Below are 25,979 nucleotides of genomic sequence, written 5' to 3'. Positions count from 1 at the left end.
GTTCTGTAAATGGTTCAGTAGAATTAAGGAGGCTTCCTGTAAATAGTTTTGACTGTGCTTGAAATGGCTTCTCATTGCCCTCTAGTGGTTAGAGGCGGATTAATGCATTTGTCCTTCTATCACAGTGGTTCTCAGCCTGGGGGTCGGGACCCCTTTGGGGGTTGAACTACCCTTTCACAGGGGTCGCCTAAGACTCTCTACATCAGTGTTCTCCATCTGTAAAATGGATAAATGTTAGGGTTAGGGTCATCACAACATGAGGAACTGTATTAAAGGGTCACAGCATTAGGAAGGTTGAGAACCACTGTTCTATCAATTTTTAGACAGACAGCTTGCACTTGTAATGTTTGCTTTCCTATCGCCTTTTGTGTGTATTTAATGTGCCATCAAGCCACCTCCAACCTCTGGCACACCTGTGAATTAAATGACCTCCAAAATATCCCATGGTTAACAGGCTTATGAGCTTGAAAAGGGAGGGGTGGCATAAAAATCTGATAAACTAAACTAACTGAAGGCATGGCTTACTTTATTGAATCAATCCCTCTCATATTGGATCTTCTTCTTTTCCTACTGCTTTCAACTTTTTACCTTCTTTTTCTTTGCTTATTTTCTAGGTTATTGATATTTCCATGATTTTGGCAGAGGCTATCCGGAGAACTCACAACGGTGAATCTGTGTCCTACCTCTTCAGCCATGTCCCACTATAACTGCAAACTGATCCTGGCAAGCTGAACTTAGCAACAACATATTAAAAAAATGCAGCACATAGTTAAGATACTGAATGTCTATGAAAGTGTCATACATCCCCTCTTATATGGACAATATGTCATATCAGTATATAAAATGGACTACTTTTTTGGGTAAAACTTTTTATAAATTCTCTTGGGGCTTTAAATGTGGAAATATAACATTTGATTACTGAGATGGGCAAATATTTTGTGACAAAGGCCAAAGTTATCTCAGGAGCTTTTATGCAACAGATTTTTTTCACTTATAGTTATCAAACCTCACACAGACTCATAATATAGATTTGCAACAGATGTTTAAAAATTGGGTAGTGGGCCTATATTTTTGTCCTTCTGAAGACATTAGTGCCCTGTCTTAAGCTAGCAGATAAATTGTTTGTGGGCAGTTTATATACTTGTCTTGAAAATGTCTATTCAATAATGAACAAGTAAAACATCTTCTGAAATGTCTGGTCTCATAGCTGACTTGTAGCCACAGTTTATTTGATTTATGAATTGGCATTTTTACAATGCATTCTTAAGCACATTTTCCTGGGAGTTAGCCCTGCTGATCAAACTTATGTAAAAGTCTAAGTAGAGCTGCTTAGAATTGCACTGTTGATTCTAAATCATGGTCTCCCAACTAAAGGTGGTTTTCTGAGCTTTCAACGTTTTGCTTAGTGATTTAAAAAATCAGGTTTAGAGCACATGAAGCCATTTTAAAACTGTTATGTCTCAGAAATCAGGAGTCGGAGGAACAAAACATGGTACTTTATTTCATGGCTGCTCCACACACAAAGCCTAAAATCACTCTGCAGCTGTGCTCAATATAACACACCTACTGATTACCAATTCCAGTGCAACAGCTGCAGACTCTTAAAACAATACAGTACCTCACAATCAATACAATACATTACAAAAACTAAAACAGTAACTGTTGACATTAGTGCCTAGTTCTAATGCATAACGTTTTTTAATATTGAAAAGTCACGTCCATTGGCAGTTTATCCTTATAATATTTGTGAAACCTCTGGAAGTTCCACTGTTGTTCTTGCCAAAGTGAGATGATGCTTCAGCCATCTCTCTCTTCTTTACTTCGATGAGCCTCAAGGCACCAATATTCAACCTCTGTAACTATTTGCCCTTAATTTTTCTATTAGAGCTTATTTGAGCCATAGTAATAGTTCTAAAATTGGCCTCTTTCTGTTCTAGTTGGATTCTTATCATCCTTAATATAAAAAAGAAACCATGAAAATAATCCATATTTTCTTTGCATTAAAATACTTTCCAGAAGAACTGAAATATTCCACCTGTGGGGGAACTGAAACAGTATTATAAATACCCTGCTGTAAAATGGAGTAATCCACAGTTTGAAACTAGTTGCTAACTTCTCATTAAGGCAGCTGCCAAAGTTGGCATTCTTAAAATAAATGCAGACTGCATCCAATTCCTCTTCTTAATGGATGTGCATAATCCCATTGGATAGCAGTGCACAGATGCTGTCTTGCGAATATAACAGCTACCTTTGTTTCACAGCAAAAATAAAGTAAAAAGATGAAAATATGAATGGAAGTTTAAAATGGCTTTCACTGGCTAGCCTTGAGGTACATTCAAATGCATTCCTTGATTGCTATGTTTGACAAAAAGGAGGACAGAGGGAAACGGTAACTAAAAATGCATAAAGTTAATGAACCAAAGAGTATATCCCCCCCCCACCCAAAATGGCTTGTTTTCTACCACTGTACTCAGCAAACTTTGAAGCTTCCTTCCAGCCTAATTAGTTTTTCTCCAACCTAAATAACTCTAGGAGCCACTGCCAAAGGAGGAAGGATTTCACTCAACTTCCATAGTTTTGGTTATATCCTATAATTCTTCGGATGTTTTGTGCTTTTTAAAAAAGCCATAATCTTTTCAAAGCAACTGAATCTTTTATTTGTGACAAGTTTTAGATCAGGTCTCTGTTTCAAATGTCGTCTGGAAAAGGTTGCTTACATTTTTTCTTTCAATAAATCTGAATATGCTATCCGTACTGGATGGTAGTGGTGTTCAGCACTCTGACATAGGAGTAGAACATAATTTGAGACCAACGTCGCATGTGGTGATAGTGGAGTAACTGCAATGGAGACATGGGGAGTCAAATGTCTATGGGCACCCCCTTGTGGGGGGGGGGCGCAAGAAATGCAGGTCCGTTTGTGGGGGGGTTTTTTTGTATTTTTAGTGTTTTTTCTGTTTTGGCAGGGGGTGCAGGTTTTAGGCTAGCAGCACTAAAATTTTAGGGATTTTTTGGGAGACTCTCCTGATGATATCACCCAGGTTTGGTGAAGTTTGGTTCAGGGGGTCCAAAGTTATGGACTCCCAAAGGGTGTGCCCCCATCCCCCATTGTTTCCAATGGAAGCTAATAGGAGATAGGAGCTACACCTTTGAGGTTCCATAATTTTGGACCCCCTGAACCAAACTTCACCAAACCTGGATGGTATCATCAGGAGGGTCTCCTGAAGATACTCTGAAATTTTGGTGCTGCTATCTTAATAATTGCACCCCTGACAGCAGGCACCTCCCCCCCAAATTTCCCCAGATTCTCCTTTTAAAAACGCCCCCTTCGGCATGAATTTAAAGGGAGAATGTGAGGTCCCCAGTTTAAACATTGAAAGTGATGCTGTTTCAGGGTGGGGGAGAATCCACCCCCAAACAGCATCACTTTCAATGTTGTTTTAACTAGGGACCCCAGATTCTCCCTTTAAGGTGGATTTAAAAGGAGAATCTGGGCTCCCTTGTTTAAACACCATCTATATATATAAAAAGCTAACAGTGACTTTGTTAGTCATGCCCGAACGCGGAAACAGCTGGACGGATCGCCCCCAAATTTTCACATGACGTCCCTCCCTGTTGCAGGCAGGTAATCAGACCTTCAAATTACGGAAAGTCCATACCAGAGCCAGGTAAAACGTCTTTTTCCTGGCGCACCAGGCCATGAAGCTGGCTGTGTTTAACTGTCACCCTTAGAATGTTCGTGCAGCATGTCTGTGGCCTGAGGAGTTGGTATGCCCTTAGAATATTCGCGCAGATAGGCAGAGATGAGCATTGAAAACAGTAAATAGGTAATACTGTTAGGTAATAGAGTGGAAGTGAAACACATACACACTTTGCCATGTGAGACATCAGCTGGGGTTCCCCCACCCACACGCAGGTAACTTTCACTCTCTGTGCCTCACCCACTGCTACCACGCAACAGACTTACTCTCATACACATCCAGCTCATCCTCACACACCTCACTCTGCCCTCCCTCACATCCAATCACCACTTACCCACTTCCTCACCCATATTCACCACAGCTCTCTTTTACTAAAAGCGAGCTGGAATTTGCCTTTTTCTTCTTAGAAAATCCGCAAGGGTGGGGGCGAACCAACACTACTGGCTCCGCTTCTTTTGCACATGGCCCTTTAAGAACCCAGGGAGCTGACCTCAATCTGAGCGCCTCACCACCCTGCCTCTGCTGCCTGACTGGGATAGCCTGCTTGCCCCAGTTCTGCCTTCCCCAAGCCAGGACTGTACGTGTCAACCAGCCTCATGGACAGCGGGATTCGCTCTCTGGACAGTTCTGTTGTGGAATGGAAAGGGTTACCTTATACTAAAAAAACAAGACACCACCATATAACAATGTGAATTGACCACCCCAAAAGGCTATGCTGCGGATCATTGGACCTGCATGGACATCTGTGTGGGTTGCAGTCTGTGTTGAGAAGGACAATTGCCACAGCAACGCGTGTCCGGGCCCCGCTACTTGAAAATAATGCTGTTTGTGGGTGGATTCCAGCATCACTTGTTTAAACTAGGGAGCCCAGATTCTCCTTTTAAATCCACTGTAAAGTAAGAATCTGGGGTCCCCAGTTTAAATAACATTGAAAGTGATGCTGTTTCCCCCAATTGGGGGGACTGGATACAACACCATAAAATGTTTTCACAGCAGTAATAAAATATTTTGAAAACATTTTGAAAACGTTTTCAAAAAAATTTATTTCTGCTGTGTGGCATGGCCCATTGTTGTGTTCAGATTTGTGAGTTGGGGGATGTTCTATAATGTGATGGTGACTTTGAAACGACCAGGTGTAAAAAAATCATTGTTTGGTCACGGTGGGGAAGGGCAGCTGCCAATGGGGGGTGGGGGGCGCAAAACTCAGATTTTATCCCCGGGCTCCATTTCCCCTAGATATGCCTCTGGGTAATAACTTAACTGAGCTGCATATGAATGTTTATAAGGGGACTAGTGTCAGTCCTTCTTACAAGAGTAAAATTCAAGGATTTAGGAAATCAGACAGTGGGTATGGCTTCCATTTCACGTTTAGATGTTACTTTTGTACATCTTAAATGCTGTATTCATCTGTTCATTGGGGAAATGGGAGGGGGTATTAAGTTCCACTCCAGTACCATGGCCTAGATCTGAAACTGTTTACATTTGCAGCTGTTTTAAAGAGACATTTAGGACATTGAGAAAGATTACATACTGATCACTGATATCTCATGTCTGGACTGGTTTGGTTCTGTGTGTGGGGTTGATTGCATCACATACACACTGTTGTGAAAAGATGTAGATGTCAGTCAGACAGCTGGATGGAACAACAGAAACATTGGTTTCTAGACCTTCTCCTCCCCACTGTTACCCAGGATGGCGACGCAGTCTCTCAATATGTGAGGAAAATTAGCTCAGAGCAGTCTGCTTTTTAATATTGCAAGAGGCTGGGTAGGGAATCTTTAATATCAATGTATACAAATATCAGCTCTTGGAAGAAAATCCACAGAGAGGAATATAATGCAAATTTGACAATATTGTAGGGATAAGAGGTTCACAATCACTTGTTTCAATGCAGTAAATACACAGAGAGTTCCTAAGATATAAATAGGTTGGAAAGTAGGTTTGGAATAGAGTGGGGTATGGGATGGGAGATATGTATATGTGGGGAATATGACCTGATTGTGACAGGAAGGAGATCTGGGATTCAGAATTAAATGGCCAGTGCTGGTTCCAGGAAACAATGCATTGGGCACAGTGACAAAGTGGAAAGGTGTCAGTGGCACTGAGCAATTGGCCCTTTGGAGAGTAGGACATTTATAAGTAAAGAACCACCTTTGGAGGGGGTGTCAGGACAACCTTTGGGAGGTGCTGGGATAACCTCTGGGAGGTGTCTGGATGGACTGTTTGAGAAACAATAGAGTGCATTGTAAGATGGCTTGAATATGTTAATTACAGAAGGGAGTATCTGGGTTAAGATAATCAGGGGAGGCAATGACATCAGAGGTCCTCTTGTGGCTGGAAATGAGTATCCATTCAGCAGGGCTACTGTATTGTGTTGAGGACACATTCTTCTTTGGCTGTGGAGCTGAAAATGCGCTGCTATGGCAAGCAAGCTGAGAGCATGAGAACAGAAAGAAAGAGAAATAAATAAATTCTGGAAATTCCTTGCAGGTAGATCTGGCTACCCTGTTTTCCCGAAAATAAGACATCCCCTGAAAATAAGACGTAGTTGAGGTTTTGCTGAAGTGCTAAATATAAGGCATCCCTCGAAAGTACAACATAGCAAAGTTTTTGTTTGGAAGCATGCCCGTCGAACAGAACACCAGAGCATGCAGCTGTGGAGTGGAAAAATAAGACATCCCCTGAAAATAAGACACAGCGCATCTTTGGGAGCAAAAATTAATATAAGACACTGTCTTATTTTCAGGGAAACACAGTATTGCCGGAGAATCGGTTCCCCATCTCTGCAAGGCCATTCTTTAGGCTGGCACGCAGGCAGGGACACATGTGAATAAGCACTCCCCCCCCCACCTGCTATGCTAGGGCTGTATGGTAACACCACCCCCACCCCAGATTTTGATTGCAAGAGTACCAGCAAAATATGTTGCTTCTGACTTTGTCCATTACTTGTGAACACACATGAAGCTGCCTTATACTGAATCAAACCATTGGTCTATCACAGTCATGATTATCTACTCAGACTGTCAGCAGCTTTTTAGGGTCTCAGAAGGCGGCCCTTCACAACACTGGCTACTTGATTTTTTTAACAGGAGAGGCCAGGAAGGGAACCTGGGACATTCTGCATGCAAAGCAAAGGCTCTATCATTGAGCCATGCCCCTCCCTAAATCCTGCATGCAGTCATTTCTTATAGGTTGAAGGTAACACTTTTTTTCTGTTTGCCCCTCCAGCCTCCATATCTGTATGTCAGTGTGTGCAAAACATTTGCTTCTGTGCAACATGACTGGCCAAAGACTCTCAGTATTATTTTAAACTAATTGACACAATCCTTTGTGACAATATCTGTGTGCAGAACGGCTGACTACTACAAGTCCCTGTCAGTTACATATCTGCTGCATCTCTCTGGTTTTCTTGAAATGTAGGCTAGGTTTCAGAATAATGGCTGGATGCAAAGATTTACAAATATTACTGTCATTAATTTTTCAGTTTGAACTAATTATAACTGTATTTATGAATAGGGCACACCCCTAGCTGAAACAAGGCTGTATGGTATAGGTAATTTCATGTCACCCTTTTGCTAACTGATAAAGTTACACCACGATCCATGGGGGCAAGAGTGAATCCACATATGGAGGCTGCGCAGGGCTACACTGGTGGCACTTACCCCCGGGGGAAGGAAATGCGCTGGAAGGCAGCTGCCACATCAGCACCTGTGGTCCTGCCACCTCCGGTGGAGTAGTGGGGGCATTCTGGAGGCGTGACCGAGATAGACATGACATTAGTTGGCTTCCACTTGACCTCTGCCTGACGGAACGCTGGCACTGGGGGCTTGGGCTTTTGGGTAGTGTACTGACAGAGTTTTGCTTCTTTTTGCATCACTGAATTTCTACTTGTAAAAAAAGAATTAAATCAGGGTGTATAAGTTCTAAACACCAACAAATCTCATGTACCTTTCACTCATTGATGTCATTTCAACCATCCAGAATCCACCACATGCAAATATGAAGAATCAACCATGACCAGACAGTTAGGGGGATTTCCCCAGCTCTGAGGTAATCCTCATTTTTGCTGCCCCAACTGGTCACATGAGCAGACATCTGGGGACTGCTAGGCCAATGTAACCATAAAATGTAATACTAAAACAGCGTTGAGCTACAGCTTGTTTTTCTGTTTCTATTCCAGACTTATGTTCCTCTGGCCTTTCCAACATAATGAGGTCCTAATGCAAGAAAAATCAAACATTTTAGGAAAGGAGGCATGGGGGGGGGGGGGGCTTGAATGCGGCAACAGTGATTTCAAAGCATCTTATGGTGATCTTTAGCCTGCTATGGTGTTTGGAGGCAGAGGAACAGGGAAAGAATGAGGAGTTATGATGAGAACACAGTGTCTGGTGATTTCCATCCTTGAGTTCACTCACGGCATTCAACTTGGCAGGGAGTTTCTGGCTGAATGATAAGATTTTATCCACAAAAAAACTCACAGCTAATAGCCGAATATCTAGAAATTTTGGGCTTCTCTGGTAAAGCCATTAGCAATTGAATTATTTCAAACAATTGTGCGGGCAAGACCTTTCAGATGCAATGGTGGCTATGAAGTATTCCTTCTTTTGAGTTTCCACCACCATCTCATAGGCTTTAATGAGCATCCTAAGATGTTCTTACCACTTCATCCAAATTCGCTCCTGCTGTCTCAGTTCCTGCTTCTCCTTCCTTAGCTCCAAGGCATACCAAGGGGCTAACTTGGTGTGTGAACAGAGGGTGTTGGGGCATGATCTTGTTGACGGCTTCAGAAAGCCAGCCATGCCAGTCCTCTATCAACTCTAATGAAAGCTGGGAATAACCACTCAGTCTTGCTCCTTCCTTCTAACACAGAATGTTATATGTTATATTTATATGAGATAGGGGAAGATTTCATAAACATGACTTTTCCTACTTGTATGTATTCTGAAAAGACTTTCAAATCAAGAGCTCTGACACAGCTAGAACACTCACATTAATGTAAAATTTATTTGGACTGGTTTCCCTTTTTGTATTGAGTTTCCATTTGCCTGCTCATGCCTGTTAATTCCTGTGATTCCAAGTCAACAAACTTATAGTTCTCCAGTTGTAGTCCTCCTGAAATTAGAATTCTTAATTAGGAGAAATTATTTATAGACTCGTATACAAGACCTTACGCCTGGAAGATTGTTGTATGAAAAGGAAGTTGGTTTCTGGTTTGAATGCATTCACAATTAAGTTTCATTTCATTGTAGATTGAAACAAAAAAGGCTAGTCTGATCTCTTACAAGTAGGCCCAAATTTAGAAAAGAAAGAAAATAGGATATATTTAAATTCTAAAAGAGCAGTGAATAGTGGCTTCAAGGAGCTTGCTTTTCTGTGGAGGTTTATTGCTGTCAGCAAAGACTGTCTGAGAATCAGAAAAACTGAGGATACTTTTAAAATTTTCTTCAACTGTCATAAAGCTGCTTTAACAGAATCCAACTAAAAAGTGTTAACTTCCAAACAACCATGTTTATTAAATATTAACCAAAGGTGACAAATTCAAAGATCGTATAACCAGATGCTACAGAAACAACAAAAATTCATTTATTTTTACTTCCTCCCACAATCACACAAAGCATGAAACAATAATATTCACTGAAACTATATATTAGTAATCAGTTAAGGGCCAAAGCTAACTTTGCTGCCAACCGACCCACCCAATTACCAGCCTAGAAGTAAAGCAGGAATGTGCAACTCAGGCATGGAAGCTATAGCATGCTAGAACTTAACACTGAGCTGTCTAGAGCTTTTAAGGTTAGTGTCTTTCTGATTGTCCTGATTGTGAGCTTGAGCTGAAAACTTCCCCAGGCAACAAAACTAGAGGTTTTACAAAATGACTGGTAGACTGCAAGAGTGCTGGGCTGTGGCTGGCTTGGTGGATCATAAGACTGAATTAGATGAATGTGTACCCTGCTACATACCAGTGCTAAAAAAAAAGTAATCATTGTTCCCATCAGTGCAAGTATAACTAAAAGGCAAACTGAGCCAACTTGAACAGGTGTACTGGCTTTTTACAGAGTCCGATCCTGTATTGGGGTCAGTATTATATATTCTGACTGGCAGTGGTTCTCCAGAGTCTAGAGCAGAGGTCTTTCACAACGTGTCCCACCTGATTATTTTAACTGAAGATATGAGGGATTCAACCAGGGAGCTTTTGCATGCAAAGCAGATGTTCTGTCACAGAGCTGTAATCCCTCCTCAGAGTGATTCCTTCATCTGGTGTATCTGAATTCCTTCATCTGGTGCACCTGAAAGTGTATTAGCCCTGTGCAGACAGTCAAAGAGGGTGGAAATGAACATATTTGTGATGGAGAGGCCAGCACCACCTCTAGCTTCTCTGCAGTTGTTGCTTGTGTGTGCCAAGGCCTACTCATGTGGGATCTGAATGTACAACCCAGGTCCTGTCAAAATGGAGACTCCCGGGCTCTAGGGTTGCACCAGCATCCCAGCCCAACAACTTCAACTGTAAGTGCAAGGAGAGCAACACAATTTCATGGTCAACCCCTGCTACGGTTGGAAACATGGAATAATCTGGGTTGGCAGTTGCAAGCAGCTGTAGGCTGGAACTGTTGCATTGCATTGTTTGATGTGGCTTCCTATCGTTACCATTTCTGTGTCATTGGCTCCACAGAAGGGACTGAGAGTATTACGCTAAACCTCTTGAATGGCTGCCAAATGTATAGCAAAGGTTTACAACCTCAGCAAGAACGAGGCCTGTGGCATCCAGCAAGTTCATGGTCTTGAGAACAAAGATGAATTATTAATAACAATGCTATTTGGGGAGGAAGAGGAGTTCCTGTAAAGGCTTTGAGGAAGTGGGTAGTAGCGGCAACTTCCCCACCTACATCTGGGCTTCAAAGGGGAGGGGAGCGCCTGAATAGTTGGCAGAATCATTTATCCTGGTGAGCTGCCTAATTTTGTTCTGGGTTTTGTTGTGCTGGAACTGGACCAGAAGCTTTGAGGCATCCTTCATTGTTATCAGCTTATATCTTATTCTGCCCATGGACAAGTTACCTTTCTGCTGTGAAGAAATGGTAAGTACAATTTCAACTGTAATCTCAGCAGTTTGGGGGCTGGATCCCATGAAAGCTCCTTGGATGGACTTCTTTTCCTTTTCTCCCTTGTCGTTATTTGCAGCATTCTCCATTCACCTGCTGCCCATGTGAAAAATGACTCCACAGGGTTACAGCTGAATGGGGAATCAGCAGAAATTAGTCCTTGTCCTACCTGGTACAGGGGCCTCTGAAATTCAGCAAGTGTGCCTTTTGTAATGGGGGGGGGGGAGAGAGAGAGACTTCTGCTTCCTACAGGACCCAAAGGAACAAGTTTTCAAGGTATGCAAGAAGATTTGTTAGTGAACTCTTCACAGTTCGTAGCACCTGTGTATTTGGAAATGGCTGCTGAAAGCCTCATCACTTATTCTGTCCCTTTCTCCATCCTCATCTGCTCCTTGCTGTCTCTGATATTCTTCCAGAGTTCTTCCAACTCTGCTTTTGTGAACATTGTGAATGCCTGCAATACCCAACAGTTCAGGGTTCAGAGTGCAATCAAGTTCAGTAATACTCCTATGTACTGTGGATGTTACACAGTTGCAAAAGCTGTTTCAAACTCAGCCCGTAATAATAGTTTTCTATCTTCTTAAAAGTGTGCTGGGTTAATGAAAGTGGACAAGCTGGCACCTTAGCAACAACTGACACTATCGCTGCTAATGCAGAGTCCACTTTACTATGGATATAAGAGATTTTATTCTGAAAGTGCTGAGCATGCTGTCACAGCCCCATTGAGTCATCTAACTCCCACAGGGCAGATCCCAATAGGCCCCTGATCACATATAGGAGTTCCACAAGTCCTACTCTATTTGGATGTAATGATGGCAGAGAAGTGTGGTTTTTCTCTGCATCACCACTATAGATTAGGGTTAAAAATTAGCTCAATTTCCCACTGTTGCTCTATTTACCTTGCCTTTTCATATGCCGCAGGGCTTAGAAAAGATGCCTAAGAACAATCATATAAATTGCCTGAGTTATTTCCTCATCCCAGAGATCAACCAGGGTATCCACAGAAGCTCCACCATATCCACCATATCAACAAGAAAATCCCCCAATCAGTAGTTGTTCTGACTTGTCCCAGATTTATACGGCTGACTCCACCTCCAAGCTCCACCTGACCAGAGGTGGAGCTTGGGGGTGGAGCCAGCCGTGTAAAGCTGGAGCTGGTTAGGCCAACTGCTTAGTTGAAGCTTTAAAGCTCTATGAAGCCAACCTGAGTCCAGCATTGAACAGACCCAGCTGCTCACAAACTCCATGGGCGGGGCGGGGCGGGGCAGCTCAGTTGAATGCTGGCCAGGATCAGCATTCAGCTGTGGCCCTCTGTGGAATTTGGGGGTGGGAGGGCATTTGCTCACAGGCTTGGATGAAGGGGGGGGGGCACCAGGCTTGGGTGAAGATTGGCTGAACTTGTCCCTCCCTTCCAGTTACGGCACCGGCCACAACCCACCATCTCTTAAACTCTGTCCATTTATTTTCTTTTTCAGCCCCCCCAGACATCAAATCAAGGCTTTTTAATACAATGAGTAAATAGGGTAGTAACAATAAGTCCACCAATTGTCAGGAATCCATTTCTAGCCTGTAATATCTACCTTTCCTTCCCTTTTTATTATATGTGTGCCTTGATGTTGTGGCTACATCTGGGAGAGAGCTGGATCCCAGTTTCTGCTGTTATGCCTGCTGAATCCATCTGACTAGGCAACCACTGGACCTCAGATTTGGCAACTGGCGGGGATGGCCTCAGTTCTGCATTTATAATAACAGTAATCATGGGCGAAGAAGACTTAGAGTTCTGGAACTTTCCCCAATCTTTTATTACCTTCTCAATGCCACCATTGTCCCTTCAAGGTGGGGGTTTCCAGCTTGCCCAGGAAGCTACCTAAACTTCTCTTTCCTTTCTGATCTTACTTGAGATAGAAGTGGCAGTTCTGACTTGCCAGACTTCCTAAGTAGAACACAGCAGTGGGGTTCCTCTTCTTCCTCATCCATTACTGTTTTCATGCTAGAAGACAATTTAATCTAGGGAAAGGAAGAAGGGAAACTATTACACCATGCTCAACTCTGCTGAGAAGTAACAGAAACATAGGTTCCGGTCAGGATTCTAGTGACAGCAAGACCAATCACACAGACGTGCAAAGAACTGTTTCAATTTATGAATCAAACTGCTTTATTAAGTAGCACACTACAGCAGCAGGAGCAAATAATGAAATAAATGCATATGCAACAAGCCACGTTCCTTCATAAATGACAAGCCAAGATATAATGGAAACTATGCTATATGTTTAGAATTACAGAACAGATTTCAAAGAGGAGGAAACATATCTGTGGTCCTGCATAACTTTCCACTTGCAGCATTGAAACTGCAGCATAGGAACAAGCTTGTTTTCTTGGGATGGTTCCCTCTGGATTTCTTATCACAACTATACAGTGGTGGAATCCAAAAATTTCAGTAACAGGTTCCCATGGTGGTGGGATTCAAACTGTGGCGTAGCGCCAATGGGGCTGGGCGGAGCACAACAGGGGCATGGCCGGGCATTCCGGGGGCGGGTCTGTGACAAGGATGCAGCCACTGCGCCGGTCCTTGGGCGGGAAACGAATGCACGCAGGTGCAGGCTGCCACGCTTGCCGGTGCACCTCCTGCTAGACTGCTTCAAGTTCTGCACACTACCGCTGAGAGGAGGGGCGTAACTAAGGCAAAAATCACGTGGCAAAATCACCAATTAGTAACCCCCTCTCGGCACACACAAATAATTAGTAACCTACTCTCGGGTACCTGTGAGAACCTGCTGGATCCCACCTCTGCAACTATACCATCTTCCTACAACCACCTCTTCCATTCAAATCCATTCATGTTTGTATCTTGTATAAGCCATGCTTACTTGTAGACAGAGGTGGAGCAAGGGGAAACTGCGCCCGGGACATGCATGCGCCCTGTGCCCCTGCCACGGTGTTGCCTGTCCCCACCCTGCCCTGGAATGCCCCCTCAACAGCCCAGGGCAGCTCCGCCACTGCCCTGCCCTGTGGGCGCTACACCACTGCTTGTATATATTGTGTGAAGCAAAAACATAAGCAAGGTTCAGGCATTTCCTAGCCACTCTTGTTCCAGTTGCCTCCTGGCTATTTTGCATGTTGCTTCAAGCAGCAGTTTCTCTCCTAATTATAACTTTGGGTAGCTGTTTCTCAATTTTTCAGACATTTATGCCACAGGACCCCCAAGAATGAACTTCTGAATACTGGCCAGTTTAATCACACATTGTTTAACCTGCTTCTTGTTTTCAGATACTTCCCAGAGGGTTTTCCAGTATCTGATTCTGTCCAGTTTAACCATATCTTAGCACATCTTCTCAACCTGAAAGCCTCTTTTATACCTGGACATCTTCCTTTCTCTCAGCAAAAGCCTCGGGTTTTTTATTTCTTTACTCAAATTTTAACTTGATTCTGAGGTGGGGGGGGGGGCAGTTCTTGGATCCTAAATTCAGACAGTTACACAGTGCAAACCTAAGCTCCTCACAGGAGAAAAGGACATGAATAAAGGACATATTTTCCCAGGTACTGGCACATAAAATATTGTTTTGCAGTCACTATATATATTGCAATACCTGCTATTAACAGAGCATGAGAATTACTTCAGAACTGAGAACTGTGAAAAACAGTAGGTAAACATTTTGTCTGCTGTCATTTTTACAGCAATGAGATTTTAGTTTTCCTTGATGCCATAATTCTATTTGACATAATATTGGAATAAATCTGTAGTGGAAGTTAAGGAAGGATATTTATTTTCCTCAGAGTTTGACATATTTGCAATTGCTTCTGCTGAAGACAGGTAAGTAAAGAGATCTACTAGTTTATACTCCAACCAGGATACAGTTGCTAGCTAAAAGCTGGCAAACAGGAGAAACTGTGGTGGGGGCCCTTTCTGGTAAAGAAGTAATTTCATTTCTGGTGCATGCACCCAGAACTCTATGATTTACTATAGAGTTATTGTCATAACATCACTGGCGAGGGTCCCCATCATGCCTGCAGTAAAAATCCAAACCCTCCCACATTTCCCCAAGAATTTCCACCACCACCCAGCAGAGTAACAATACACAAAACCTGAGTAGGGAGAGAAACCTGGGCTCTCTATATAGGCATATATGGACCCACATACAGCCTGCAGGAAATTAAGCAGAGATGAGATGACATCAGGTTCATCTTCCAAAACTTTAATTATTTCTCGGAGAACTGAACTCTATAATTTGGAGATCTGTTGCAATTCTAGGAGAACTCTATGCAGCTTTCATTGCTCTGTGAACACAGAGGCATTTTAAGTGGAAGAAGGGCATTCACAAAGCAGTTTTTTCTTCACTTTCCTTGTCACGGTCCCTGGGAATCTATTTTCTATTCTGCTTTTTCTGGTTTTTTTAAAATCAGTAATTGACAGATTGGTATAGTGCAATAATGATATAACAATCTACTACAACTACTGATTTCCTGCTATCCTTTTTTTAAAGGTAAATCTGCAGCCCTTTTCATTGCAAAGTTATAATGTGAAGTATACAGTCTGTGCCTTTCCCTTAATATCTCCACAATGAAATAGGTAGAGGCTTACTTTTAATTTTAAAATGAAATCTTAAAACTAGCAAATTATGTCAATAGTTTGTTATAACATTATTGTGTTATAAAGATTAATTTCAGCTTCTATGGGTGTTGTGGAGAATTTTGAGATAGTTAGCTGTATGATTCAACAAATGAGAAAAAAAGACTCCCATCCTGATTCAACATTCTACATTAAGTGTGGAATTTTGTTTGAAATGGTGCAGTTCCTTTACACTTTTTAATCACAAAAAGATGTTCATGTTCCCACATCATGGACAGAGAGAAGAAACAAGTATTCACATCTTTGGGCAGGAGGGTAAGTATCTACCATTCACCATAATTAGCTGCTGAACTGAACATTCACATTTTCTAACCTTGTTTGGCTAATTATGTTCAGCACAAATGGTTAGCATGCAATGTTTTGTATTACAAATCAAATTAGTTAGGAGGCATGACTAATTCTGGGATTAATTATCAGTTTTCACTCTCTATACAATCTCCATCTGAAAAAGCTATTCCCTGAAATAAAGCGATTAAATGGATATATTTGAACCAGGTGTAAACCAATCTTGCTGAATGATACAGTTGTGGAGACAACAAACAAAATGTTGAAGAATGGTTGCTATTTATCCATAGGTGGTATTTATGGACAGGATTGTCCCATACTTAAAGTCAGAACTCTTTACTGATGGACTGCTGGTCAATTTTTGCTTCCTGTTGAGATTTTTCTGAAGAATACTGGACAGAAGTTGTTTCCATGCAGAGGTCTTGCTCTGTCTTAATTCCAAAATTATTTTGGGGGCTTCCAAACGACCAACTCCTGGGGCTGTTGCATCTTTCCTTGGCTAGGTTGAATTTTGAATACAGCCAGCTACTTTGACATTTATTTATTTAGAAAAATGTTACACTGCCTCTCCAGTGACCGGTTTCAGGCAGTTTACAATTGAGACAATAAAACAAAGTCATTAAAACAAAGCCAGTGACATTAAAATACTCTACTACAAAAACAAACCAATGCCATTAAAACAGCTTAAAACACACATTGGGCAGTCCAACATGTAGATAAAGTTATGCTCAGATCAGAATGTTTTAAACCAGGGGTTCCCATCATGGAGACTGTGGGTGCCATGGTGCCCATCAACACTTTTCTAGCCACTCACCAAGTGTTTTTAGGAAGTGGGTGGGACCACTTTTGCCCAGCAAGGCTTCAGATTGTCGGAGATTTAATTGGCTGTGCAGATGTTTCAAAAATGTTGCTTTGTAGCAGCTACCACCATCGCACAAGGGCCTACACCATGAGAGCCAGCATGATGTAGTGGTTAAGAGTAAGTGGATTCTAATCTGGAAAACTGGATTTGATTCCTCACTGCTCCACCTGAGTGGCAGAGGCTTACCTGGTGAATCAGATGTGTTTCCGCACTCTGACATTCCTGCTGGATGACCTTGGGCTAGCCACAGTTCATCAGAATTCTCTCAGCCCCACCTACCTCACAAGGTATCTGTTGTGGGGAGAGAAAGGGAAAGGAGTTCGTAGGCCACCTGTCTCCAAGCCATTTCCCAGTGATGGAACAGTGCTGGCAGGGAGTTATTTCCCCATTTTTACTGCTCTGTATTTGAGCATTTGGTGCAAATGGAGCAGAAAACCGGGAAAATAATCCCCCCAACCATTTCAGTGTGGAAAAATGGCTTGAGGGATGGGGGAGTCAGGGAAGTGAGTGAGGGGTGGTATGCAAGGGAGGGGAGGGAGAGGGAGGGGCCCCAGCATCTGGACATGGCCCATCCACCCTAGTGGAGGGAGAGGGGGGAGGGGTGGCATGCAAGGGGAGGGGGAGGGGACCCAGCATCTGGACATGGTCCACCCATGCACCCTAGTGGAGGGAGGGGGAGGGAGAGAGGCGGCATGCAAGGGAAGGTGAGTGAGTGAGTGAGTGAGTGAGTGAGTGAGTGAGTGAGTGAGTGAGGGGTGGCATGTAAGGGGGGGGAGCCTAAATAAAGTAAGGTAACTGCCATAGGAAGAAAAAATTACAAAGACCAAATATCACCACTGAAAAAGCCATGTCACCCACCTCATCTCTGAAAGTGGGGCACAGAGAGCTGGGTTTCAAAACAGGATCTTAACAGGTAAGCTGGACTATGTGAATGGAGGCTGTCCTTTACTGAACATACTCCTATGTATTAGCCATAGATACAGAAAAGGAATAATTGCCACATCTTCATCAGGCAAACACAGATATAACTGATGCCTTTGGGCTGCTGCTAATAAAACTAATAACAGTATGGGTTACACACACATATCACCTAATCATTGGTCTGAATTCATCAGCAAGAGCTTCAATCTACAGTTACTTAAGGTTCTAAAAAGTCTAGGAATTATCTTTACATTTCATCAATAGCGAGAGTGTGCTTTCCCTTTCTCTAGGCAATCCCTCATTGGGACAGAAGCAGATTGTTTTTCTTCCTCCTGTTCCTGTTTCCAGCAATGATGACAGCCATACAGTATCCTAAAACCTTGCCCTGTGATGTGAGTCCCTTGAAAGATCTTCTGTTAGTGGACTGCACAAACCGTCACCTTACCACATTTCCAAATGGTATCCCTGCTAACACTACCAACCTGACACTTTCTATCAATCATATTAATGACATTAAGAAAGCGAACTTTGAGCACCTTGAGAAACTTGTGGAGATTGACTTTAGGTGCAATTGTATGCCTGCCACATTGGGGCCAAAAGATAATATCTGCAACAAGAATTTTAATGTTCAACGTGGCACTTTTGAAAAACTCACCCAGTTGAAATCACTGTACTTGGATGGAAATCAGCTCTCAGAAATCCCCAGGGGCCTACCTCAAAATTTAAGTCTGTTGAGTCTTGAAGCAAACAATATTGTTTCCCTCAACAGAGAAAATCTGGAGGAACTTGGAAACATAGAAATTCTCCTTCTTGGGAATAACTGCTATTTCCGCAATCCTTGCAATGTATCTTTTCAAATTTCTAGTTCTGCTTTCCAGAACCTGACTAAATTAACAGTGTTGTCATTGAAAGGCAATAACTTAACCAGTATCCCACAGAATTTGCCACACAGTTTAAAGAAACTGTACATTCATGATAATAAGATTAAAAATATCAGTGACCATGACCTAAACTATCTTGATAATTTGGAAGGTCTTGACTTAAGTGGCAACTGTCCTCGCTGTCACAATGCTCCTTACCCTTGTGAATCATGTTTCAATAACAAAAGTCTTTTCATCAGCCCCAGAGCTTTTGCCTCTTTAAAGCAATTAAAATTTCTAAGACTACACAGCACCTCTCTTCGTAAAGTGGACCCTAAGTGGTTTGAAAATACCACAAATCTTGAAGTACTTGACCTTTCCCAAAATTATTTGGCTAAAGAAATTGAAGATGCTGAGTTTTTGAATTTCCTTCCTAATCTTATAGATCTAGATTTGTCTTTCAATTATGAACTGCAACAATACTCTCCATATTTGAATTTGTCACACCCATTTTCTACTCTCACTAAACTTAAACACTTGAGACTGAGGGGTTATGTTTTTAAAACATTGAACTGGGTCACTGTACTCAATTTGAGAAATCTCATTCATCTAACTGAACTGGACTTTGGAACTAATTTTATTAGGAATGCTAACTTTACGATGTTTAAAGACTTCCCAGCTCTTCAAATAATAAATCTTTCCTTCAATAAAATATCTCCCTCTTCAGATGGGTTCAGTGAGGTTCCATTTCACTCTAATCATGTGCCTTTATTTGGTCAATATAAGGAGATGAGTTATTTCATATATGATAAATATAGTCGTAGTTGTACATCTAAAGATCAAGAGATGTCTCCTTCCTTACCCCATGGCATTGAACCTTCTTGTACTCAATATGGAAAAACACTGGATTTAAGCAGAAATAACATGTTTTTTATTAAACCCTCTGATTTCCAGAACTTTGCTTCTCTGAAGTGTCTTAACTTGTCAGGCAATGCCATGAGTCAAACTTTACATGGAAATGAATTCCGCTTTTTGTCTGGCTTGAAGTACCTGGATTTCTCTAACAATCGAGTTGATTTACTATATTCAAATGCCTTTCAAGAGCTGAAAGAACTAGAAATCCTAGATCTTAGTGACAACAAGTATTATTTTCAGGTAGAAGGTGTCACCCACATGTTGAATTTTACCAGGAATTTGACTTCTTTGAAAAAGCTGATTCTGAATGGGAATGAGATTTTTACTTCTGCTGACAAAGGGATGGCAAGCAGTTCCATCAAAACGTTGGAATTTAGAAAAAATCGCTTGGATATCCTGTGGAAGGATGGAACTGATTACTTGTCATTCTTCAAGGAGCTGAAGGGCCTGGAGAATCTTGACATCTCTGACAATTCATTGAGTTTTATACCTGGGGATGTATTTGATCGTCTGCCTCCACAGCTCCAGAACCTGAGTCTGAGCAATAATAAACTGAAGATGTTCCCTTGGGAGAAACTTCAGGTTCTGAAGAACCTGAAACACCTGGATCTTAGCAACAACCAGTTGACTGTTGTCCCCCCTGAGCTGTCCAAATGCTCTGGCGTTCTTCAGATCCTCACACTGCAACACAACAGGATCAAAAAGCTGACAGAGAATTTTCTCCGAGGTGCTTTTCAACTGAGACACTTGGACCTAAGTTTTAATAGTATCAAAATAATCAGGAACTCTAGCTTCCCACAGAATGTGATAAACAACCTAAACGAACTACTTCTGAATGGCAATCCTTTCAAATGTAATTGTGATATAGTGTGGCTGGCCTGGTGGATGAACAAAACTAATGTGACTATTCCACGGCTAGCAACAGATGTGACCTGTTCAGGCCCAGGTGCATGGAAAGGTAAGGGTGTCATTTTATTAGATTTGCACACTTGTGAATTGGACTACTCCCAGATCCTGTACTGTGTATCATCCTCCATAATTATGTGTCTGATGACCCTCACAGTTACCAGCCACCTATATTTCTGGGATGTGTGGTATAGCTACCATTTCTGCATAGCCAAGCTAAAAGGATATAAACGCCTGTTTTCCTCAGAAGTTCTGTACGATGCTTTTATTGCTTATGATATAAAAGATGCTGCAGTAAATGAATGGGTCCTGAAAGAACTAGTTGAAAAACTGGAAAATGAGCAAGAGAAACAATTCAATTTGTGCTTGGAAGAAAGAGACTGGCTACCAGGACAGCCAATTTTGGATAACCTTTCTGAGAGCATAGAAATGAGTAGAAAAACTGTATTTGTTTTGACAAACAGGTACATTGCTTGTGGCAACTTCAGAACAGCCTTTTATTTAGCACACCAACGGCTCATGGATGAAAAAGCAGATGTGATTATCTTGGTATTTCTTGAAAAGGTTTTACAAAAGTCAAAATATCTCCGTCTCAGGAAGCGACTGTGTAGTAGGTCTGTACTTGAATGGCCAACCAATCCTCAGTCTCAGTGTTATTTCTGGCATTGCCTGAAAAATGCATTAACGGTAAACAATGATGTGAGCTATAATGTTCTTTTTAAAGAAATGGTATAACTTGGGAATGTTCTAAGAAACTTTTTGCAGATTAAGCCATGTTAAAGGAATGGATTGAGCTCACTTTATGCATGCATAAAATTTTGAGAAGGCCCTCAAAACTCACTTCTGTTGTGAACTCTCAAAATAACCTCAGGTAAGCCAGTCTATCTGCAAAATTAGTATAATAATACTGGCCTATTTTACAGGTTTGTTGTAAGGCTTACAAGGTGTGCAAAGCACTTTAAATGCTCAAAATCACTGTACAAATGTCAAGTATTATTACTATTTAAAGCAAGCACAGCAGGTAGTATTCAAAAGTAGCCTCTCTTAAGCAACTTAGCACCCCTGTATAACAGAGGTTTTGGCTTATAGGAACCAAATGCTGCTGAAGAACAACTAGTTAGTCAATGAAACCTTTCATATAAAATGTGTGGAAATAAATGAGTTCAGACAGATTTTTGTGAGCTGTCAAAAATCTGAGATGGGAAAGAGAAAAAGAAGAGGAAAGGCTATAGGTTCAGCTTTTTGTAGCCATCATTTATAACTTTCTTGTATAGGCCTGAATGGTGGGATTCCTCTTATTTTTTGTATGTTTTCCTCACCAACCACCACTACTATTCCAGAGACCTGCCTCTCTCTCTCATTCTCTCTCTCTCTCTCTCTCTCTCTCTCTCTCTCTCTCTCTCTCTCTCTGTGTCCTACATTTAAAATGGTTGTGAAGTTCACCAAAAACGTTTTTTGTAGATAAGTTAGAATATGGCACAAGAGAGGTTTAATGAAATAAAACTCAAAACTGGTTTCTTTCTTGGAGAATAGGTGAAGTCAGGTTTGCAGGGAGATTTCAGGAAATAACCTGTCAGGTAACAAAACAACAACATGGATGAAAAAACTCAGGATATTTATAAATAATAGATATTTTGTAATCAGGATGTATCTACATTATTTCATATATACAGGTATTGATACTTTTGATACATATGGTGATACAGAACTCTTGGCAAGCATTGCTAAGTAGTTGAACAAACCTAAAGTTCTTGAAACAAGATTTCATATGTGGGCGGAATCAGAAACAAAATATACAATTCTTCAGTTTTCCTTTTTAAAACTGGTTAGGGATCTACTCCTTTTACTGAGGAGCTAGTTCCCTTAGGGAAGGCCATTCAAATCATTTGCCTTATACATAGGAGCCTTCTTGATCCTAAACAATTGTGTTCCTCTCAACCGTTTAAACCGCCAGTTTTAAATTGTCAGTTTCTAATGGTTTCTCTGCCAACTCCAAAATTCTTAGGTTATTTTCTTTTTGAACTTTCTATCACTCAAGGTTCCATAACTGGAACAACTCATCATTAAGCTGCTGTCCATCACAGCATGTCCTTAACAATTCTCTCTAGGAAGGAGAAATGGGGCTACTTTCCTACAGTCATGTATATTGGGAATAAATCATATGAACAGTGCAGTTTCTGGTTCAAATCTCCTCCTCTCCTTTAACATCCCATATTTTTCCTCAACTATGAACCAATTAAGTAGAATTAGATCCTTATAGAACCCTCCATAAATAAATGGAAAAGACTGAAAGTTTTGCTTTCAACATGTCTCTTTGTGTTCTGAATAATACTTCTTTTCATTTGAAACACAAAGCCAGAAGATTGCAATACTGCTTACTTTGTTATTTTGTCTCTATATATGAATTGCTGAGGAGGGCACAGTTGCACACAAACTGTCGTACTACATTTCTGGAGCAATAGCCATTGGTGTCGTAACTTCACTTGTGTAGTTATAATGTCAGAGGTCACCATGAATATTATCATATTACAATTCTAAGTTTAGTGGATACCAAGAAGAATTGGATTTGAATTCAAAGTATTACAAAGTGTATCAATACATCTTTGCCCCTGAAGGTGGCAGCAGTACATTGTTCCTGAAATCTGCTTTTAAAAAAAACAAAACAAATTGTACTATTCAGGAAAGTTGTGGATTTGGCCTATCTCTGTAAATTCTGGCAGACCCTAATATCAAAAGATGTTGAAGAATGGAACTGAAGAAAATTACCTATCTGAAATATGAAGTAAGAAATATTTTAAGAAAATGGCTTACTGTGATAATAAATTCTGATGTTCAGCAATGTAAAATTATTGGTTCCTGGCACAAATACCAATAATATTTTCCAGTACCTCAGTGAAAACAGGAGCCGTGATCAAAACACAGGAAAATGTGTAACGAGTCAAGATTTTCATTAGCATGAATATGATGCAGTTGTGTGTGCTGAGTGGGAGCATTTGTCCTGAGCAAGTAGCATGTGGAAGGGCCAGATCTAAATTTTTGAAGGGATATATTAGATGCATATTTTTCTTTATGTATATGTATATAATTAATGTATATAATCAACAACTCTTTTAAGTGATAGAAAAAAATGTTGAAAATATTACTGTTAATAAATAATTACACTTTTACATTTATCTATCTACTAGCGGGGCCCAGCCACGCATTGCTGTTGCTTATTGTGGTGAAATGGGAAAGAAACAGTAGGAGCAAATCAATTGCAGAGGCCAGCAGTACATGCTCATGGAAACGCGCAGGCTGATACTGTGCGATGTCATTGATGTCTGTGACCGCATCCTCCCTCACTTCTGTTCCCTTGCACGGCACCCCACCCCACCCCTCCCCTACCTCCCTCCCCTTTCCCTTTGCTAGAGTGGGTGGGTCATATCCAGATGCTGGGCCCACTCCCTGCCCTCCCTTGCATGCCACCCCTCACTCTCTGTCCCCTCCCTCATTTCTCTTCCCTTGCATGCCTCCCCCTCTGTCCCTTTCCTCTTCCTCCGCTGAATGTGTATAAGAGTAGGTGTGTTGTGTGGTAGCAGTGGGTGAGGCACAGAGAGTGAAAGGTACCTGCATGTGAGGGTGGGAACCCCACCTGACATCTCACACGGCAACGTGTGTATGTGTTTCACGTCCACTCGAGTTATTGCCTATGTACTGTTTTCACTGCTCATATCTGGCCATCTGAGTGAACATTCTAAGGGAACGAACATTGTAAGGATGACAGTTACACACAGGCAGCTTCGTGGCCTGGTGCGCCAGGAAAAAGATGTTTTACCTGGCTCAAGTGTGTTGTCTGACAGCAGGAGGTACGTAAGAACACAGTCAGGGGAATGAGTAAGTGTCTGTGAAATTCCAGCAGGTGTGGGGTTATTCTCAAAGCAACAAATGCATGGTTCCATTTTTATATATATAGATAATGTTTGAATATTCCCTCAACTCTTCTGCATACATAAACTCCCAATTCAATGAGAAAGTTTATCAGTCAAAGCCTTTTCCTGGACTTTTAAAAAAATACACCACACATAATTTTGACATGGGAACTCCACACACCCAGGTCTCCTTTACATCCTGATAAAGTATAGCCCAAGGAAAGCTTTATCTGGAAATTCTGCTGCTAGAAGCTAACATGACTAAACTGAAGCTACTGTACTTTAGTCACTGGAAAAGATAATAGTTTTAGGAAATAGTGAAGACAGTAGAAAAAGAGGAAGACCTGCCATGAGATGTATTTACTCAATAAAGGAAGCCACAGCCCTTAAATTGCAAGGCTATTGAGAAGATGTTTTTGTTGTCATTCATTAATAAGTCAGAAGCAACAGTGGCACATAACACAAGTTAACAGGCCCTCCATTCTTATCCCCTCCCCATTTCCCAAAGTGGGTAGGCTATTTGGGAAAGACTAAGCCTATCAGATTAGGGAACAGATTAGGATTAGAAGCCCAGATTCTCCTTTTAAATCCACTTTAAAGGGAGAATCTGGGGTCCCCAGTTTAAACAACATTGAAAGTGATGCTCTTTTGGAGTGGATTATCCCCCACCCTGAAACAGCATCCCTTTCAATGTTAAAACTGGGGACCTCAGATTCGCCCTTTAAATCCATGCCAAAGGGGGTGGATTTAATAATAAGAATAATAATAACCTTTATTGGGCATTGAGAGAATAAAAGAAAGAAGAAACCAAGCATTGGCAGGAAGGGAGTGGATTTAAAAAGAGAATCTGGAGAAATTTTAGGGGGTGCCTGTTGTCAGGAGTGCAATTATTAAGATAGCAGCACCAAAATTTCAGAGAATCTTCGTGAGACCCTACTGATGATGCCACCCAGGTTTGGTGAAGTTTGGTTCAGGGGGTCCAAAGTTATGGACCCTCAAAGGTGTAGCCCCCATCTCCTATTAGCTCCCATTGGAAACAATGGGGGATGGGGCACTCCCTTTGGGAGTCCATAACTTTGAACTCTCTAAACCAAACCTCACCAAACCCGGGTCATATCATCAGGAGAGTCTCCCAAAAAATCTCTGAAATTGTGGTGCTGCTAGTCTAAAATCTGCGCCCCCTGCAGGCCAAAAACGGAAAAACACTGAAAATACAAAATCCCCCACAAACGAACCTGCAATTTTGTAGCCTACCACAAGCCTACCACTTTGCCCAATGGGAGGAATGCCTCTACATATGTGGCAGGTTTGCATGGTAAGAAGTGGCTGGAGGTCAAACTAGGGCCCATTATGCATGAGGTTCACAGCAAGGGCAAACTTCCATTGGGGCAAAATTTCTTGTACAGACGTATTCCCCCAAGCCCCTCTTTCCCTTTTCCTGGTCCAAGCGACACCATTTTAAATGCAACTTTAATTTTCCATGCCAGTAAGCAGAGATTTGCCCAGAACATCTTCCTTCCACCCACTACCAGTCTACTTTGCTTCACCCCTCCCACTCCTTCACACTTCTGGGCACACCTCTCTCCTCCCCCCCCTCCCTGTGGCCACTTCCTTCCTCCTCATTCTGCCAACTGTTTTCAGTCCCTGACCTCCCCACTCCTGAAAGAAAAGGGAAGGATTGAGGTTTGGATGTGTGCAAAAAGGTGAACCAGTCTGTTCATGGTGGTCTGTGCCCCGCCATTTCCCAGCTACCAGAGGGCAAAAACAAAGTGGGCACAGAATCTATGCAGCAGGTCAATACTTGTAATAGAATTGTTAATAGCCATACTTAAAATATCAATATATCAATGTGAAAAAAACAGAGAATCACGTTATAAAACTGACATCTTTTATTACACTG

The 25,979-nt window shown here is 41.7% G+C and overlaps 2 protein-coding genes across 2 annotated transcripts in view; both read left to right on the top strand.

The window, feature by feature from the left end:
• The window catches only part of PRPS2 (phosphoribosyl pyrophosphate synthetase 2), a 33,797-nt gene extending 32,605 nt beyond the window's left edge, over positions 1–1,192 (top strand). The window contains exon 7 of the mRNA XM_048493767.1: positions 615–1,192. Within this exon, the coding sequence (XP_048349724.1) occupies positions 615–707 (93 nt within the window). The 3' untranslated portion in view covers positions 708–1,192. The remainder of the gene's footprint in view (positions 1–614) is intronic.
• A 9,490-nt stretch (positions 1,193–10,682) lies between these two features.
• TLR7 (toll like receptor 7) lies at positions 10,683–20,906 on the top strand. The gene is made up of 2 exons (XM_048494646.1): positions 10,683–10,771; positions 17,781–20,906. Exons 1-2 carry the CDS (start codon positions 10,739–10,741, stop codon positions 20,904–20,906), a joined length of 3,159 nt encoding a protein of 1,052 aa, XP_048350603.1. The 5' UTR covers positions 10,683–10,738.
• Positions 20,907–25,979: the final 5,073 nt, after the last annotated feature.

This window comes from Sphaerodactylus townsendi, linkage group LG04 (genome assembly GCF_021028975.2).
Source record: "Sphaerodactylus townsendi isolate TG3544 linkage group LG04, MPM_Stown_v2.3, whole genome shotgun sequence".
In the NCBI taxonomy this organism is placed as follows: domain Eukaryota; kingdom Metazoa; phylum Chordata; class Lepidosauria; order Squamata; family Sphaerodactylidae; genus Sphaerodactylus; species Sphaerodactylus townsendi.
The sequence above is the reverse complement of the archived record's forward strand: the minus strand, read 5'-3'. Positions and strand labels throughout refer to the sequence as shown.

Bases quoted from the DNA above. Each gene is read 5' to 3' on its own strand.
- TLR7 (XM_048494646.1), top strand. From the start codon at position 10,739: ATGGACAAGTTACCTTTCTGCTGTGAAGAAATG. The intron at 10,772-17,780 runs GTAAGTACAATT...CCCTTTCTCTAG, and splicing joins CTTTCTGCTGTGAAGAAATG to GCAATCCCTCATTGGGACAG.